This window comes from Poecilia latipinna, unplaced genomic scaffold, assembly GCF_001443285.1.
Source record: "Poecilia latipinna isolate Pla-1442-1.1 unplaced genomic scaffold, P_latipinna-1.0 Scaffold186, whole genome shotgun sequence".
NCBI lineage: Eukaryota > Metazoa > Chordata > Actinopteri > Cyprinodontiformes > Poeciliidae > Poecilia > Poecilia latipinna.
This window is the reverse complement of record NW_015112802.1, coordinates 218,207-237,146: the sequence shown is the minus strand read 5'-3', so window position 1 is coordinate 237,146 and position 18,940 is coordinate 218,207. Positions and strand designations below refer to the sequence as shown.

The following is an 18,940-nucleotide window of genomic DNA, read 5'->3' as shown; positions in this document are numbered from 1 at the left end:
TGGACATAATTTGCACAGATTAGTTATGGTCAAAACAGGGGTCAGCTACCTTTACATTTCTGCCTTCAGTCCAGCTAAATGAAACTCAGATCTGCAAGTGTAACATGACCTTTAGAAAAAAAAAAAAGACATTTTATCATTTTTGGAAATGATAAAAGGTTTTAATGCGATGCTCAGGAGTTGTGCAGCAGATGTCACAGTCAACAGCGGGAAAATGGGAGGTTTGTCCCATCAGACCGCCAATTCCCGAAGTGAGACACACACAGAAAAACAAAACTTGTAAAAGTGCATTCAGGCTTAGTGTGTCTCTTAAGACTGCGGGGACCACAGCTTAAAATTTGTTTTTGTTGTTTTAAGATAAAGAGAATAAAATAAATTAAAAAAAACATTTCCAAAAAGAGAACGGACACAGAAAATTATGGCTACCTTTAGTGTCATTCTGTTATGAAAATTTAGTGCTGGAAAAAAACCCGGAAACTATTAAAGCCTTATTTAAAACAATATAAATAAAAAATGTAAAAGTTGGTTCTTCATTATTTTACCCAAAGTATTAAGAGCCATTGTGGAAGGCCCAAATAACTACTTTCGACTCCAGAGCCCCAGGTTGCAGTTCCCTGAGTGGAGAAGTGGCAGCATCACAATTTGAGCGATGGTGCTACAGGCAGTTAACAGTCAAAATGGTGAGTGAAGATCACTGGAGTAGGAATGAAAAAATTATAGTACAATTTCTGAAGGTTAACTCCAATAATAACAGCTCCAGGTTTTTGGATTGTCCATCAAAAGCAGCATCTCCATCTTCTCAGTAAAGCAGACATTTGGACTACAAAAGAGCACCAGATGCTAAATATTTCATGTAGGTTTTTTTTTTTTTAAGTTCATACAGTTAGCATCACTCTCCAGCAGCTTAGATCATTTTGAGCTGGGTGTTTGCATTCACCAGTGTTAATTTAGTCTGTTAAACTTGTTGCTAGCTTCTCATATCTTTGCTAGCATTGTAGCTGGAGTTCTGCTAATAGCAGGACTGTCTGAAGTTAAAAATGTCAATAAAGCTAAGACAGAAGTTCTTGTAGCTCTTCACAATGAGAGGCTAACAAATAATTCATTCAGATCTTAAAAAAATAAAGATTTTAACCTCATTAAAGAGCTTACAGTACCTTCTCCAGTCATAAACACACATGAATCAGAATGCTGGTGTGTTGTCGGTTCAGACTTAACTAGCCCGTATCATGATTTCATCAAGGTAAAAACTGTTGCTGTAGTTGCATCTGTACACCAGACACAGATGATGCTTTGTAGACCCACTAAAAGCCATTAATGTTAGCTTATGCTAACAGTTGAACATTCTAGCCCACTTGCTGCAGCCCCATCGGCTTTTGCGGACAAATTATGTTTTCTAGATGTACCAGAGTGTTAAAAGTCAAACTAGAAACATACCCGCCACAGTATTACGCCAGTTTCTTCTGAGTTCTTCCTCTTTATCGTTTTAATCAGTGAGTGTATTGATACAGTACATCCATAACCACAGCAGAAACCTCTCTTTAACCAGTTGACCAGTGCGCTACGGTAACATGCACATTTAGGTAAAGCATAAAAGAGGTTTCTAACAAGTGGCTAGTTAGCTTATTTCTATTGTAACGTTTACTGCAAGCGTACAAAGAATACATTAAGACACATTTCATTCATGGTGAATTTGTAAAAAACAAAAAACAAAAAAAAAACCTCTTAGTTCTGTTATATACTTGAAATGTCAATACAATATGAGCTCTTAATTTGCCTCAATTAGCTTTCTAATTTGTATTGCTTCTTTGAAAGAATCAGTGTATTTGTAGCAACAGAGGTAAAGTTAATTAGTTGAAGTTCGTTTTTTCCCCAGAGCACAATATGGCCAACTTAAACTGAAGCTAATATTCTAGCTAAGCTAGCTTTCCACCATTTTCTCTCGTCTTCCTTTCCATAAGGCCAGTTCTCTCAGTCTCTTTCTGGGGAAGACGATCCTTTTGACTCTCATGTTTTGTTTGTCTTCTTCATAAAAACCTCTTCTCTTTCTAATTTTACCCCCTGCCCCAACCCCTTCCTATTGGCTCGGGCCTTAGCCCGGCGTTGGTTATAAGCCTCCGGTGACGTTTCTGGCCACTGCCCAGGCGGGGAACTCGGTCAGGTTGAAAAGCGGGACGCCCCAAGTGGTGATGGCTAACATAACCACCGCCACGCCGATCAGGTTCACTCCAAACCCTGCTTTCACCTGGACAGGAAGATTAAAATAAACACACATTAACAGACCTGAAAAGACTTGGGGGGGGGGGGGGAGAAAGAAAAGGAAAATTCAGTTCTAAAAGAAAATAAAACATTATTCTTTGATTGTAGACAAAACAAATCTGAAGCCGTTTGATGCTGCAGGTGCACAGAGTGTGTGTCAGAGACCTACCATGTCGCTGATCTTCACGTGGCCGTAACTGAAGACGATGGCGTTGGGGGGGTTCCCCACTGGAAGCATGACCCCAAATGACACGCACATGGTGGACGGGATCAGAGTGTGGAGGGGGTTGATGAGCAGGGTCTCCGACTGGACCATGGGGTGAAGAAGAACAACACGGATACAGTGAGGGAACATTACAAGGGGGTAGCGAGGGAGAGTGGCTTTTGGTTGGAGATCAAACGGAGCGAAGGAAGACGAGGCAAGGTGGCGATTACAACATGAGGATGAAAAATAATTTAAGAATGAAGATGAAAAAAATTAAGAGAGGAAGCTTTTGTATTTTAAGTTGAATTCACAACAGCAGTTATGAGAGTTCTACAAATATTTGGGATTGTTTATTTAAATGCATGGTGGTTGAGTTTTACTGAACATTATCTAGTGCAACCGAGATGCAATCTAATAAAAACCACTAATATTTCATCAATTATGTTGTGTTTTCTATATTATTACTTTGGGGGGAGGGGATACTCCTAGCTAGCTTGCTAGCTTAGCCGTGTCTCATTTGTGTATTAAGCCATCAGTCGAAGCATGGCTGCCTCCGACTACCAGTACTTTGTCTTTCCTGTTCAAAGTTCTCTTCACTCCCTGCTAGTGTGTTAACTGTGTCCCTTCTCCAGATAAATCAATCAATAGATGACAACGTTGATGGAGCCATCACTGATATTAACTTTGTTTACTCTCCGTCTTTCTATAGACTGTACTCCTAACGCAGCAGTTCTACGTTTAGCCGCGTTTCTTTTATTATCGGCGAAAGTCAAGGACTTAATGTAAGATTTTCATGGCATGCGAAGTGGAGGAGCCGACATACGTACCAGAGCTGACAGGATGGGCAGGAAGACTGTAAGGGTTGCTGGGTTGGAGGCAAACTCTGTGACCGCCGACACCAGGAGGCAGGCCAGCAGGGTGACGGCCCAGGGCGGAAGGCCACTCATGGGCTCCAGCTGCCTGCCGATCCACACCGACAGGCCTGACACCTGCAGGTACGCTTCATTAAACAACCCCACAAATACAAATCTGACCAATCGGAAAAAAATAAACATAAAAACCAGGCTGACTGATGGGCAGAGCTACATGTTGTTGTGTTGCCACATCAGCAGAGTCGTGTGTATTCTACCTTGCAGCCAGCGGCGAGCGCGTATCCTCCTCCCACCAGGATCACAATCTCCCACGGCATCAACCTCTGGAAATCTTTCCAAGTGATCATGGGGGCGAGAGGGTCAGGATCTGAACTGTCTTCTGAAGGTAAAAGAAAAAACACAAGAAACAAAACAATCATAATACAAAGCTGATTACCTTGTTTGTTTTTTTAACATATTTGTGTAATTCTTTGCTGTATATTCTTAAGGAAATTCTACTGCATGATTTACCACTGGATAAAAATTAAAAAAAAAATGTTTTTACTGTTGCACGGGAACCGACCAGAGTTACTGCAGCTGGGTGAGGATGATGAGAAGGGACGCCTGGCGGGGATGAGGAAGAGCAGGAAGCCCAGGAGGACGGACACGGTTGCATCAGTCCTGTAGCCCTTCCTGGAGACAAAAAACAGAAATCCATCGTATCCCGCAACGGTGCTAATGGGATTGTTTTTGCCGCGGACGGTGGAGCCACTGAGTACGACCACAGGAGGAGTGTTTGCAACGTCCGGAGCCGCTTACTTCTCAAAGAGCGACGTCCAGCCGGGCACGAAGCCAGGCTCTCTGGTGAACCACAGCAGAGTCATCAGGATGAAGAAAATCCCAGTCACCACCTCAGGGTAGCTGCAACGCAACCACAAAAAGCATGTCAGCAACTGTTGCACCAGTGGGCATCGCAGCTACGTGTGGGTGTGACCTCAGACGAGTTGGATACAGACGTTTCAACTCCTCCATTTCAAAATTTGTCACCTTTACAACTAGAAAAGTGACTAAATATTAAAAACAGTATTTTTTGCGAAAGAGCAGCATAAAGTAGTGCAAACAAAATGCAGCATTTTAGCTTAGTTAGTATTACTAACGTTATTTCTATTTGCTAAATTCCAGGAAGCTGCCAGTTTTTAGAGAATTGTTGTTACTTTTGTTGAATTCAAACATTCATCTGGTTGGCATCAATGTGCATCACTGTACAAAATGTTTGCCTTGGGTCAAACCTGTTGGGTTTCTCTCCACAAACGTCTGACAGGTTAACTGACTCATCTGAGTTAACTGTGTTTTAAGGTCACACCTGAAACCAACTGCTTTCTCGTTCTTGTCATTTTTGTAATTTTAAGTTGGCTGAAACAAGAAAGGTTTAGTTGGATTTAACTTCTGATTACAAATGTGTCCAAACCTTTGTCAATATTCTGCTAATGTCAAAGAAATTGATGGTATATTTGCAGTGGAATGAAAAAAATGAAAAAAATAAAATAAAATAAAAACAATTAAAATCTCATGTGAATAAGTTTGTTCACGCGAGAAGTCATTAAAAAAAAAAAAAAAACAAGCTTCTCCACGATCCTCCAGCTACTTCCTGCCGTCTTCTTTTTGTGGAGTCACATGATCGTCCGGTTTTTGATCATGTGACTCGTGTGTGACGAGAAAAAAGTGTTTCAATTGATGTTTTGCAAAATAAAAGAATTTTGATACGGGGGGAAAGAAAAAAATGTCATCCTTTTTAATCAGAAAAGTTTTTTTTAATTGCCATGTTTCTATTAAGCAAATTTGTTTATTTCAAAATGTCAAAATGCACAATTATATGGTTAATGGAAACACAGTTAGTGAGAAAAAAAAAGAAAAAAAAAAGGTAAAATCCAGCTGGAGGATCTGCAGCCAGACTTGAAAATTGAGTTTTTAAAAAAACGATTAACTTTAACATTTCTGAGCTACTTTGTGTCGATGCGTCACTTAAGAAAAAAAATCCCAATAAAAACAAAGAGTTTTCCACACGAGCCTCTCCAGTCACCTGATGGGGCCCAGCTTGGCATACTCCTCCTGGATCCGTTGCTCAGACATCATTTCTCTCCTGGTTTTGCGCTTCTTACTCAGCGAACACGTCTCTCTGAAGCTGAGCACAGAGACACCAACGGATTACCGTAATGATAAGATGCGAGCGTGAGCAATAATAATAATCACACACCTGGATGTGTCTGACGGTGAGAAGAAGAAAAAAAAAAGAAAAGAAAGAACGAACGAAAGAAATAAGTGCACTCACTTGCAGCCGAGGAAGAGGAAGTGCAGCCAGAGCCAGGTGAGCACCAGCATGATGATGGCTATGGGGAAGCTGAAGATGAACCAGGTGCCGAAGTTGATCACCTTCGCCTCCGGATAACGACTGGAAAAGGGGAAAAAATCCAGACAGAGAGACGGGGAGGGAACTTTTAGCGTTTTAAAAGGACAGATGAGAACAAGCAGGTGTGTCATAGTTCAGCTGATATGAATGAAAAACAACAATCAAACCCCGAACCGTTTCCAAACCGAGTCATGCCTGTTGAGACTGACAGCTGATGGTCTCACAAATCTGAGCTCCAACAGGTGGAGTCAGTCACTGGAAACCCGCAGACTCAACCGGATTTATTTCACTGAAACCAAAACTTCAGTTGGATTCAAACAAATTTGGTTCTGTCAAGCAGCTATGAGCGGTAGCTACGCTACCTGTGGTTAATAATATTTCCAGCATCTTCACTTATAGTCAGGACAAAACAAGGACAAGAGTGATCTTAAAATAGAATATTTCGATTAATTAATTAGTAGATTTTAATGCGCTACAAATTTTAGCATGAATGATTTTTATTTTTTTGCACACAAAAGTTCCAAGCGGAACCTTTGTATTCGCATGTTTCTGGTACATCCGTAAATCTGACACACACACAACATCCGCTGAAAGCGACAGATGTTCCCCTAGGTCCACTATGGCTGAATGTTTGCTTCTAAAAACAGTATGATTGGATGCTAAAAAAACAACTACTGTTGTGCTAAAAGGAGTTAGCTTAGCAGCGAAGGTATTAGCATCTCAATGCTAAACATGTAGCCAGCACAGACATCCCTAACACTAGGAATGTCCAAAGTCCACATTCTTAAAGAAGTTCCTGAAACATTTCCTGAACATCACCTTGCACCAATCGGACTGAGTGACATGATTAAATTGACGGCGCAACACATGGCTACACAGTGGTGGCAGCATCATGCTCTGGGGTTGCTTGTCTTTGAATGTACCTCAGATATTTAATCAAGGTTTTCTCAATAGCTCGGTTTTAGAAAGCTGAAAATAAAGGTGATATCCTCACAATCTGATCGCTTTGGAGAACTTTTGGAAGACAGAGTGTCTGAATATGACTAACTCGATAAAGTTTTACTTTAAGCATTTCTGCAACCACGTCATTTTTTTTTTTTTTTTTGGTAAAAAAAAACGGGACTTGCATACTTTTGAGAGCTACTGCACTCTCTACATGTCCATCACGAGTCTTGTTTTTAGCAAAGAGTTAACTTTCTCAAAAGAGTCCCGTTCCCGGAAATATACTCTTAGGATTACCTCTGCCACACACATACACACGCACACACAGATGCACACGCGCGCACACACACACACACACAAAAACCCAACTGCGCGGAAAATAAAAGGCATGACCTTTGCCCACTGAGCTTTGACATGAAGGAGGCCATTCTGTGGGGCTTAAAAACACTGGCTGGAGAAAATCGGCTCTATTAGGACTGTACAGGCTGATTAGTTTGATTTAAGACCCTTCAAGGCCCCCGGGTTCTGATTTCACACAGAGTGTTAAATCACAGCAACTCGGTCGCCAAACCTAGCTGCACATGTGTTCAAAACCAAATGGAATGATGGCATCTCTGGTCATTATGAGCTGCTGTTACTGTATCAGCTTCTGTATTTGTTTAGCTTCCATGTTGTTTGAAATATCAGGAAATTTTGGATAAAACTCTGTTGGCATCAGAATAAAAGCAAATTATCGTTTTGCTCTCTCAACAAAATGAATTAGGAAAAAAAAACATTTGGCTAAAAAAAAATGTCTTAAGATTTTGAATTACACGTTAAATCCAAATTTATAAAAAAAAGAAAAATCAAAACCTGCTATTGGGCTAACGTGACAAACATTAAGCTAAGTAGATCTTTTGAGGTTAAGAATAAAAATTCCCCACACCTGTTACCAGTTAAATTGCTAATATTGAAGAAAATCAATACTCACTGTCTGGGTTTTTTCCCAGTTAAAGCTCAATTGTTGATTTCTGAAACCTCCACCTGCTCACCACAGTGGTCTAAGGTTGTTTTAGCCTCTGAATATGAAGCTGTAAACAGAACATGGACCTACGTGTTGAACTGCTCGGCGAAGATGAGGTTGGTGGACGTCCCGGTGATGGTGATCAGTCCTCCGATGGTCGCTGCGTAGGTGATGCTGAGCGACAGGCATTTGCAGATCATGTGGTCCCTCTTCGTGGGGTACTGGGAGTCTCTTCTGGCTCTCACTCGCTTCACGTTTGGGATCTCTACGGCAACCTAGAGAGGAATCACAGGAATGCTTCGTCTGAATTCAACACTATGATTTGCGGGGAGCCGCTGAGAGAGTTTAAAGGGGCTGCGTTTTGTCCCCGACCTGCGGTAGGTGTCCATTGCTCTGTCGAACAAAAGTCTTGTTCAAGACGGGCTGAAGACCGAAACCGTTCGGCTCACCCGCCTGACCCTAAGGGGCGAAAGGAGAAATTTGTGTATGTTATTATTTGCATCTTTTTATCCATTGATCATTTCATATTTCCCACGTTTTGTCAAATTACAATCACAAACTTTACAGGATAGGTGAACACAAAGTTCATTGGGAGGTGAAAGGAAAAAGGATGAATAGGTGGTTTGTAAATTTGCATTCTAATAGAAAAGTGGAGTGTATTTGCATTCAGTCACCTTTGCTCTAAAACCCCAAAACTAAAATCTGGGTCAGCCATTTGTGGGCAGAAGTCGCCTCATTAGTAGATCATGTGTATTTAGTGAAAAAAACGTATGTGTCACAATAAGAAAAAACATTTAAAATCCATCTTTAGCGTGAAATATGGCTGGTGGCAACGTCACGCTGTGTGGAGGATATTCACTTAAACTGACAATGACCGGTTCTAAACAATGAGAATTTTTTTTTTCCTCTAAAGTTTTGCCTTAGGACCAAAGCAGCAAACAAACTAAGCTGTTGCTTAGGGCCTCCCATAGATGCTTGAATTCTAACAAACAATAGATCTAAAAGTCTTAGATTTGTTTATTGGGAATGGGAATACTGTTAGAATTAATTTGATATTTTCTGTAAGAATTAAAGGAATTGGGAAGTTTGCTTTGCAAACCTGAAAAATTATTTTTTGTTGTTAAATTCTTGCATTGGCAGTCACAATTTAAATTTTGGTGGTTTTTTTGTTAATAGGTAGAGGGGCCCCACATCAACTCCTGCCTAAGGCCCCACGCCCCCAGGGCCCGCTCCTGTTTAGGCCAGTAATTTAAATGCATGTTTTTTTTTTTATTTCACAAAAAAACATGTAAGTTTGTGGTTGTAATATAAGAAGAAGGTTTAAAAGCGATGAAACATTTTTTCAGTGCACTTCACTTAAACTGTATTTTACCTCAGTGAAGGAACAGAGATCCTGTTTGGGGCGTTCATTCCTTGAAAGGAGAAAAAAAACAAACAGTTAATCTGAATCAGATTCACAAACAAAATGCAAACACAAAATGGTGCAATGAAAAGAAGTCTGTCAAATTTACTACACACTTAAATACAGCCAGAATTGTTTTATGATGAAGACAATAAAAGTTTGGAAAACACATAAAATATGAACGAACGTACAGAAATGTATTTAAATAGTTTTTATGTTGTCATTTAAAAATGAATTAAGTTTCAACATATTTAACACCAGAAGACGGATGGGGGGGAAAAAATGCATGTCCAAAGTTAATTATGAGAAGACAGCAAATTAATATTGATTAAAGTAAATTTCATCATTGAAGATGTAATAAGTGACTAATAACACTTCAGAGTAGGAACCAAAATATGCAGAAAGCCAATATATAATATAACATAATATAATATAATATAATATAATATAATATGTTAGTACTCTGGGGTAAGAAAACTGACTTACTTAGAGAGATAACATGTCTTGTAAAAGAGATTTTGTAAAAGTTACAGGAATTATTTGTTAAAGTAATTGTGGAAAAAAATTGGTATGATTGTCAAACACAGCAGAAAATGGCTAAAATATATTTTTAAACAGCACTATAAATCGACATAAAAAAAATCAATTATGATGGAAAATTTGGCTGTAAACAAAAGGGGACTTACACACATTACCCTGTGGTCCACCTTAAATAATTTTAATTGAAAAAAAAAAAAAAATCAAATTTTGTGCTTGTAGTATCCACCACACAATATTCATCTTTACTATAACGGAACCCAAATAAAGCCTTGTAGAAATTCAAATGTATTAGCATAAAGATGTTGACAGTGAAAGAAGAAAGTTGATTAATAAGGCAGTAAGGAGAAAGACATATAAAACAAGACTCTACACACATACTGTTCATTCTGATAGAGCAGCTCTAGCTGGTTCTTGTCCAGGTTCTCCTCTTTGGTTGAAACAGCTGCAATATAACAGACAAAAATTATCAAAAGGTTCTCTGCATCACATTTACCTTCACACAGCTAAAAAAAAACAAAAAAAAAAACAATTTGTTAGTCCTGAAAGTTTTCTTCCGATTTGTTTTTGTTCACATCTATTTGACAATGTTTCATCATTAAATGTCAGACAAAAATAACCAGGGTTATTTTCATTCAAAACTACATTTTCAATTGATTATTTCATCAATTGCTGTCAATTGCAGTAAAGTTGTTTTAGAAAACGGTTTCCAAAAAAAAAAAAAAAAAAAACTTTACTCAAAGAAGTGTAGAATCAGAAAACCATAGAAACTGTCTGTCCAGTTCGCTTCCTGCTTCTGGTCTCTGGTCCACTTGGCGTTCACGTATGAATTCGAACCACAACACAGTTTACTTTAAACGAACTGAGACCTGCGTTTGTAACGGTCTAGAGTTAATTTTTTTGGTCCGCATCAGAATTCAATTGTGCATTCACACCTGGGCAAACGAACCGGACCCTCTAGAAAAATGAGCTGGAGTTTGGATAAAGCAAACTAAACAGGGTTCATTTTCTAGTATTCACTCAGATTATCTTATATTAAAATTAACTTGAAGATCTAAAACATCAGCAAAAGCTTAAATTTGTCAGGGGTTACATTTTTCACTGCGCTACATGCAGTGATCTGGAAACAAACCCTTGGACCCACCGCTGTCCTCTTCTGGAGCATCGCCGCTCTCCGAGTAGTCGTGGGAGTCGGCCAGGCCAGTGCAGATGAGCTGCTGCAGGACGGCCTCGGCGATGGGCATCACCATGGCGGTGGTGGACGTGTTGCTGAGCCACATGGACAGGAAGACCGTGCAGCACATGAAGCCCAGCACCAGCCTGAGTCACAAAGTAAAAATCATCTTCTGTTTTTTTTTTTTTTTTACTATTTAGATGAACATACATGGGACTTTCACAAATGTTTTCACTTTGTAATTTAACGGCTTGAAATCTGGCCTCTGTCTCTTTAAGAAGCTCCTGCCCTTTCTGAAACTCTGCCTTCAGAAAGTCATCACAACATGGCTCCTCTATTAACACTTTAACAATGTTTTTTACTAGTGTTTCACAGAGAAATAGTTCCTATAATGAGCACAGTGAATGTGGAGTTCACATTCACTGTGCACCAAGTGTTTGCTAATTGCTACTGGCTAGTCTTAAGGGACTGAGTGGGGGAGGGTTGCTCTGTGAGACAGAGGCTAGGAAGCTTGGAAATGAGTGAGAAATCCTTTAATCTCCCAAGGCAAACACTCCAGTTATGTTTTTGATGAAGGAATAACTTTATAACATGACGTAACGCTAACAAAATGTAACATAATGCTGAACCTTTAAAAAATCTTAAGTATATGACTCACATCCCAGGTTTTGCCCCTGCAATCATCACCATGCGCAGTGCGATGCGTTTGTGCAGGTTCCATTTCTCTATGGAGGCGGCCAGGCAGATGACTCCCATCAGCAGCAGAGTGGTGTCCTTACAGTACTCTGCTGCTACCTAAACACACACAAACACAACAAATGGTCATGTTAGTTCCCAAAGCAGACACTATTGAAACTGAATTATGGACCAAAACATCTAGCAGAGGAAATCTAAGGAAGCTTGAGAAGGAGTCTTTCAGCATTTCCTTCCCTTGTTGGGGTCGACAGTTACAATTTACTGTTGTTCTTGTTAATCTGCTCCACTTCCCACCCACTGTGTTCATGGCACCCAGCGCTGTGTAAGCCCCCATCGCCTAACCTCTCCCCTAAAAAAAAAAAAAACAGACGGATTTTCTCCAGTCGAGTTGCATCAAATCACAAACTTTTTATGTTTGTTCTGTTCACTTCAAAGGGTACCAAAAGCACCGACCTTCACATGGAATATGTAAATATGTAAATGTGGAAAAAAAGTACACCCCCTCTGAAGTGGAGGCATTTTATGTGAGGTGCATAAAAGTACTTTTAGGGCAAGTGCTATAAAAAAAAACATGGCTGAGCATTGAAGCTAGCTAGCTATCTAGGCAGCAACTAGTTAGCTAGTTGCCGCCAAGCTAACTGGTTGTTTCACAGTTTTTCAACAAATTTGGACCCACTCTACTTTAAAATCTAAAAAAAGACTAATCCAATCTGAACTGAACAGAGAACTTTAATATGACTAATTAATTCCTGCGGCCGAAGTATTTACCTCAGCTAAAGAGCTGAATGTTAACAATGAAGAGACAAAAAGACCAACTGCTCTTGATTAGCCATCTTAAAACAGTGTTTGAGGAGGCACATTTATGGTTTTAAAATGTCTGACTAAACATCTTAAACTGGTTTATGTTTCTGATAACTTAATAAAGATAAACAGCTAATGTTTTGCTTTCACAGTGGTGATTTTTATCCCATGAAAGTTGGAGGTGAAACAGCGCTCTGCTAAGAATACCATTAAAAATATTAAGATGAAGTGGTTTCTAAATGAGAAAAGGACAAAAACAAAAAAAATCAAAAACAATGCAAAAAAGAAAAAAAAATATGAATACGATTCACTAATGCACTACTGGTGCCGTTCCAAGACTCAGGTCAAGAGAAGAATTGCTTTGTACTGGCAGAGAGGAGGAGTTTATGTATTTATTTTACTAATAATCTGGCACACTTTCAATAAAATTCAAATTCAAAAATACTTTATTCATCTCAGAGGGAAATTAAACGTTATTGTAAGAAGGATTTCCTGCAGCTCACAGTATTACAGCGGTTTGGAAGAAGCTTCTGACTGAATACACTTTTGTTGTTTAATTCTTCATTACAAAAATTCATTCAGATGTTTCACAGTCGTCCCCAAAACAGAAATAACTTTGTTTTTTTGTTTTTTAGCTTTTTTAAGTCCTTGGTTCTGATATTGCTGCCACAATAGACTTAAAGAAGATATACAGGCTCTTGCTAAATGTAAATCAACAGGTTTTCTTATGGCATAAGATTTACTTTTTGTGTCAAGTTTAAATTAATTAGGAAAATTATTACAGTTAAGCTGCAATACAGATTAAAAAAACCCCTAACAATTGTAAATGATTTCCAAAAAAAAACCTAACTAAATTAAATAAATACATAATTAATTAAATGTACCATAAAATGAAAAAAAAAAGCTGAATTAAATTCACAGACTTTGTATATATAGACTTTGTTTAAATATTTAAAAAGTTATTAAATGTATGAATTCGTCGACTTTATCAGTCATTTCCTCTGGTTGATGGTCATAGCCCCGCCCACAGCCCCTCCCATAGCCCCGCCTCTCGGTGTGAATGAGCAAGTTTGACCAATGGTGATTTCACATTGATGCAGCAACAACAGGAACCATAAAATAATGAACTACATATTTAATTACCTATAGGCATTTTAATGATTTAATGACGTAAAAATATTGTCTATTAGATAAATTCATTAAACATCTATGTATTTCATGGTATATTTAATTAATAATTTAATGGCATTTTGGTTCAATTTTGTCCCTCTGTATTGATTTGCCCAGCTATATGGTTTAGCTTAATATTGACTTAGTTGCAGTATGCCAAAAGAGAGAATCTACCGACATGATTTTTCTTCTTCTCAGGTGGACAAGCTATGCAAAGTGAGACATGCTTGGCTTCTCCAGCTAAAACTTGCCACCATTTCAGTCTACATGTTGACTTATTCAAGCGAAACAGAACAAAAGAATTGTAAAAGGTCAGAAAGGATTATAACATATTCTCGCTGTACTTTTAATACGGCCCTCTAAACCGCAGAAACCTCCAAGAACCAGGTCAACGTTCCCACTAATGCTACTCCAAACGGCAGGTAAAGTTTTACTTTTAACCTGTGGAGCTCAAGCGTGGAGGACAATAAAAGTCTTGAAATGTTGCATAAATCTCTGCTAGCATATTTTTAGAAAATACTTGAAAGAGATTACAGTGTAGCAGTGCAGCGGCAGATTCTTTACCGCTTGGACAGAGCCAGCCCGGTCACACGAGGCGTTCGGATCAAAGTTTATGTAAGGCTAATGAGGAACGTGAAGAGCAAAGGAAAGTTGGTATGAGAACAACTAACATGATCATTTTTTCCATGCTTATGTAATAAGGGTTAGTTAGTTAGGATGATGGGCTCTAGGTCAGTCAGATAAATATGCAAAAGAAAATTCTATCGGTGCCCATCCTTCCTTCCTAGTGTCCTACCTTTCCTCCTATTATTCTTCCATGCTTCCTAGAGTTCTTCTTCCCTTCCTAAAGTCACTCCTCTCCTCCTAGTATCCTTCATATTGTCTTTCCTAAAGTCTGAGGATTGACATTTTCTTTTCTACAAAAGCCTGAGAGAAAAGAAGCTCCAGCTGGTTGGTGTGGGGGGATCATGAGCCTCACCTCGCTGGACTTGAGAACGCCAAAGAGAGGATAGAGGAATGCCGGGACCAGGGCAGCGGCCCCCAGGGGCACGGCCTCCGAGACCCAGTAGACCGCCGTCACCATCAACACGTACGCACAGCACGCTTCCTGCAAACCACAAAACAATCCATTAGATCCACGTAGAAACAGCAGTTACTGTAGCGTTTAGCAACATTAAGAGTAGAGAAGTCAGAGTTCCTCATCTACGCTGAAGATTTAAAATTATTATTTCATTGCAATATTACAGATGCCAACATGCAGGCTTCTCATATGCTAGCATTTTAAACATTAGCATGGGTGTTAGCAGGCTCTTTGGCCCTAAAAACTGACTCCACGTCTCATATTTTTAAGATGCCAGGATTACCAATTACTCCCATCAATCTTGCAGAAAACGGTTGTTCTTGATTAAATAAATGATAACAGCTTAAGTAAATGCTTTATTTAGTGTTAAACATGAGCAGTCACATGCTTTGTGAGCTTGAAGTTTTATGTAAGAGAAGCGTTGAGTGTAATATCTCGATGTGGCTCAATTAATCTTAAATGAATAAACTCAGGGGAGGAGGAACATGTCCGGCATGTCCAGACCTGTTTGAATCGTACACCTTCTCTAAGCAACGACTCCAAAGAAAATCACAGCATAAATCACTTGTTAGGAGCAAGACAACGTTTGAAATGTTCAGTTCAGAAATCTGAGACATGTTAGGTGAAGATAAAAGAGAAAGATATTTCCAAGTATCCTTCTCTGTAACAACACAGAAGCATGGCAGTAGAGTCGTTATGGTCTGGGTTCGCTTTGGGACGCACTAATCAGCAAGGGTTATCTGCTGTTGTTCCTTGATCGTCTCCTAGCTTCAATTCCTTTCCTCTGAATTCTTTCTTCCTTCCTTTCCAACTCTACAGGTCTTTAATACATTCAGTCTCGGAGTGCTAAGGGCAAACCTCACTAGGTTTACAACCAAGTACCTACAGAGAGTAAATGGTAACTGGCCTGTACTCGCATAGTGCTTCATCGAGTCCAGAGGACGCCAAAGTACATCACTGTAGAGCAGGGGTGCCCAAGTCCAGTCCTCGAGAGCTACCATCCTGCAACTTTCAGATGCATCCCTGCTTCAACACACCTGAATCAAATGAATGGCTCGTTACCAGGCCTCTGTAGAGCTGATCCCGGTCTGTTGGAGTAAGGATACTTCTAAAAGTTGCAGGATGGTAGCTCTCGAGGACTGGACTTGGGCACCCCTGCTGTAGAGTCATTCACGCTGATGGTGGTGAGCTACTGGACAGTAGTCACAGCTGCCCTGGGGCAGTAAGACAGGTAGTCAAAGTCATCTGCATGGTAACAACAAAGACACGTCCATCATGAGAGACCCTGGTGGCAAACAACCAAGTAACTGACATCAAGACTATAAAGCCTCCAATGCTTTAAGGGTTTGACCCTACGTCTAACACCCCAGGACTGTAGTCAGGGACTGACGCGTGTCTCAGCCACCATCAAGTACGAAGATCCCAGAGTACACTATTCAGGCTGTTCTATAAACACCTAACTGAAAAAGGTAATTGGGACTAAAAAAAAAAAAAAAAACCCAACAACCTCAAAGCAAAACATAAAACTCAGATTCAGACATATAAAGACAAACGTACTGTATATTACACCAAGCTATAGATAAAGACTTTTTTTTTTCCTTCCCTACATGCCTGCAGGGCTCAGCTTATTTAGATTAAAAAATAAAATAAACTTTTTGCAAATTGCCTTTCTAACCTAAATCTGCAAGGTTATATAAGTAGGATTGAATTTGATTGGTTGTGAATGATTGTCTGCTTGCATTGTTGGACTGGATTGATACATTTGTGGATAGGATTTGGACCCAATTTTGCAGTCAAGAAACACGTTTCTGTTACTCTCATAAAAAACATTTTTACACACGTGATAAACAAACTAGGAAGCCTCCAACTGACCCTCTAGGTGGCATTTTCAAAACCCACCATGACCGTGCAGTCGGATTGACTTCCTTTAGTTTCCTCGTGTTTCACTTCAAGCCTCCTCTGAGCCGGGCGGCGCGGTGACGCAGTGTGCTTCCGCAGGCGGCATTAGCCCCGCGCAGACTTAACCGTCACCACCTTCAAGGATTAGGATAATGTGAGTTTGTTCTGAGATTTCAGGGAGCTTTTCAACAACCACCCATTATCAGGGAGTTCTGTTCTTTTTAAGTAATTATGAAAAGTGTTAAAAACATCTGGTAAGCCCGATTAGCTGTTAAAAATGGCCGTAATCTGACCGTAAATGTTTGGGAAGTTAGCCAAAGTCAGGCGGAGGTTTGTTTCTCCGCTCTTCGTTTCATTCATCTATGCGCTAAATAAAAAATAAATAAAAAAATCACTTCAGTTCGCAACATTTTTAATTTCTAAAAGATCATCTGAAACCAAATCCGTACTTATTCACATCCCTTCATAATTTTCACATTTCTTCACACTGACACACTTAAATGTGTTTTACAAATAGCTTAAAAAAAGTGGCAAACTTGTTTTCAACCCTAAAAAACTACTTTTTTTTTAACACTGTAGTTTATTTTAAAGGTATTATAATAAAGGGGTTAAACACAAACAAATGCCACAGATTTTATTGCTAAAAATGTATATTATGTTATTCCACTTCACAAATATCAACCAGGAGTGCAAATGTGGTCAACCTAAGAAATATTCTGACAAAATGATTTTCAATCCGTTTCTGAGCCGTCTGCAGGGTTTAGGAGTCTAAATCTCTCCTGTGGATTTTTAAACCTTAAAAAGAGCTCAGATGATAAAGCTGAAAACAAAACGAGAAGATTGGAGCTCAGAAGCGTTCTCGCACGCAAATGTGCAACTAAACTGTAAATCACTTCTAAACGCAGCCCAGATTTGCAAAGACTTTGTTTTTGGCAGCGCTCCTCTCTTTTGTTCGAGTTTTGACACGTGAATCACAAAGAAACGTTTAAAGAGGAAATGAAGATGCCACAAAAAAAAAAAAAACACGTAGAAAATGGAAACAGACACAGGAGGTTGATGAGCAGTCACTGTTAACTGATTATTGGTCCTGATTGCTGATCGACGATCCTCTGTTATCATTCAGTTGATTCGCTTTAGGGCCACAAGTTGGAAGCTGAACTCTTTGCTTCCGGACGCATCTCAGTAAAAAAGTCTGATTATGGCAAAAGTTACGACATGGGTCAACGGATAAAAAGTTGCTTTCAGATTAAATGTGGTTTCATCGGAAACATGAGAAATTCTTAGTCGTATGAAGATAAATGCATCAATACAATTTTCCTTAAAGCAAACTTTTCAGACAGGAAATGATTTGTAGTTTAAAAAGAAATGTAATTTTTAAAAATTTCTGAAGACTGCCTATGTCTAATCAAAGCCAGCTAGCTTTCTTCAGTCTTGTTGGACGATTATGTAATTTGTTTTCACACCATTAAATACCATTTCTAATTCTGCTGTAGAAAAAACACAATCAACTCATTATTCTGTTAATAGTGTAGCATCCATAAAATGATCAGTGGATAAAAAAAGGCCGTTTTCTTGGGAAATTCTGCTGCATAGAGCCATTAATACCTGGGAATTTTATTCCCAGATATTAAATTGATCCTTAAGTACATATTAAGAACCGGCAAGATGGCGATGTTATGGGAAAAGTAACGTATCCCAACCTGACACAGGAAGACATTGTGAAATCCACAACTTTGATCCCGATATACGTTTCCTTTTCAAACAGGAAGAGCATCAACAGGGACAAATTTCAAAGATTCCATCTTCCATGACAGCTTTTAGTCGTTGAACACACTTTTCAACACGGCAGACACACAGCAGCTATGAATGGTTTCCCTGCTAATAAAAACTGTTTTCTTGAAGAATGTCTTTGAATGCAACACAATAACCTTTTGAAAAGGGTGGAAGGTATTCAAAGAAAACGACATCAAACCAAACTATTCCCATCTGAACATCCCCTTGATTATCTCATCAGCCGACAGCCATCCAGTCGACTGATGAGGAAATGGGAACAGAGGAAAGCACACATTGGTTTAAAAACCTGCGAGTGATGAAATCGATGATAAACTGTTTCAGTCTGTGTGCAAAACCAGATAAGAAAGACAGCAGGCAAGCACACATGGAAAGGCCATTACAAACACTTAAGATATCACTGAGACTGGACTTTACAGATAAAAAGTAGTAGAGGTTATACTACATCAGGGTAGCTTCCTTTGTTTAATCAAATACTGGAGCCATCCAGTCTGATATTGTCACATTTTTAGTCCTAGAAAGCAGAGACAGCGCAGACATGCCAATTAAAAAGCAACATAGACAATCCACACAAATCGTTTCCTGGTCCTACACCAAACTAAAGACCCTAATTTAGGAAATCAACACTATCCTGGATTTTTTTTTTTTTTTTTTAGGTTCTAGGTTAGCCAACCACGCTTGGCTAGAAAAGGCGTTGGAGACTCTACTGCTTTTAAAAAGGTTTG

General features: G+C 39.3%; 1 protein-coding gene across 3 annotated transcripts in view; it reads right to left on the bottom strand.

Annotated features, from left to right (window-relative positions):
* Positions 1 to 615: 615 nt before the first annotated feature.
* slc13a4 (solute carrier family 13 member 4) overlaps positions 616 to 18,940 on the bottom strand; it is a 28,545-nt gene continuing 10,220 nt past the window's right edge. The window contains exons 2-16 of one of the 3 annotated variants that reach the window (XM_015030556.1): positions 14,424 to 14,552; positions 11,436 to 11,572; positions 10,748 to 10,923; positions 9,985 to 10,051; positions 9,037 to 9,076; positions 8,037 to 8,123; positions 7,755 to 7,939; positions 5,642 to 5,761; positions 5,393 to 5,494; positions 4,132 to 4,233; positions 3,896 to 4,005; positions 3,591 to 3,712; positions 3,289 to 3,450; positions 2,426 to 2,563; positions 616 to 2,242 (exon numbers count right to left, since the gene is read on the bottom strand). In XM_015030556.1, coding sequence (XP_014886042.1) covers positions 2,105 to 2,242; positions 2,426 to 2,563; positions 3,289 to 3,450; positions 3,591 to 3,712; positions 3,896 to 4,005; positions 4,132 to 4,233; positions 5,393 to 5,494; positions 5,642 to 5,761; positions 7,755 to 7,939; positions 8,037 to 8,123; positions 9,037 to 9,076; positions 9,985 to 10,051; positions 10,748 to 10,923; positions 11,436 to 11,572; positions 14,424 to 14,552 — 1,815 coding nt within the window. In that variant the 3' untranslated portion in view covers positions 616 to 2,104. The remainder of the gene's footprint in view (positions 2,243 to 2,425; positions 2,564 to 3,288; positions 3,451 to 3,590; positions 3,713 to 3,895; positions 4,006 to 4,131; positions 4,234 to 5,392; positions 5,495 to 5,641; positions 5,762 to 7,754; positions 7,940 to 8,036; positions 8,124 to 9,036; positions 9,077 to 9,984; positions 10,052 to 10,747; positions 10,924 to 11,435; positions 11,573 to 14,423; positions 14,553 to 18,940) is intronic. The other 2 variants (XM_015030558.1, XM_015030557.1) reach the window with 2 other exon arrangements.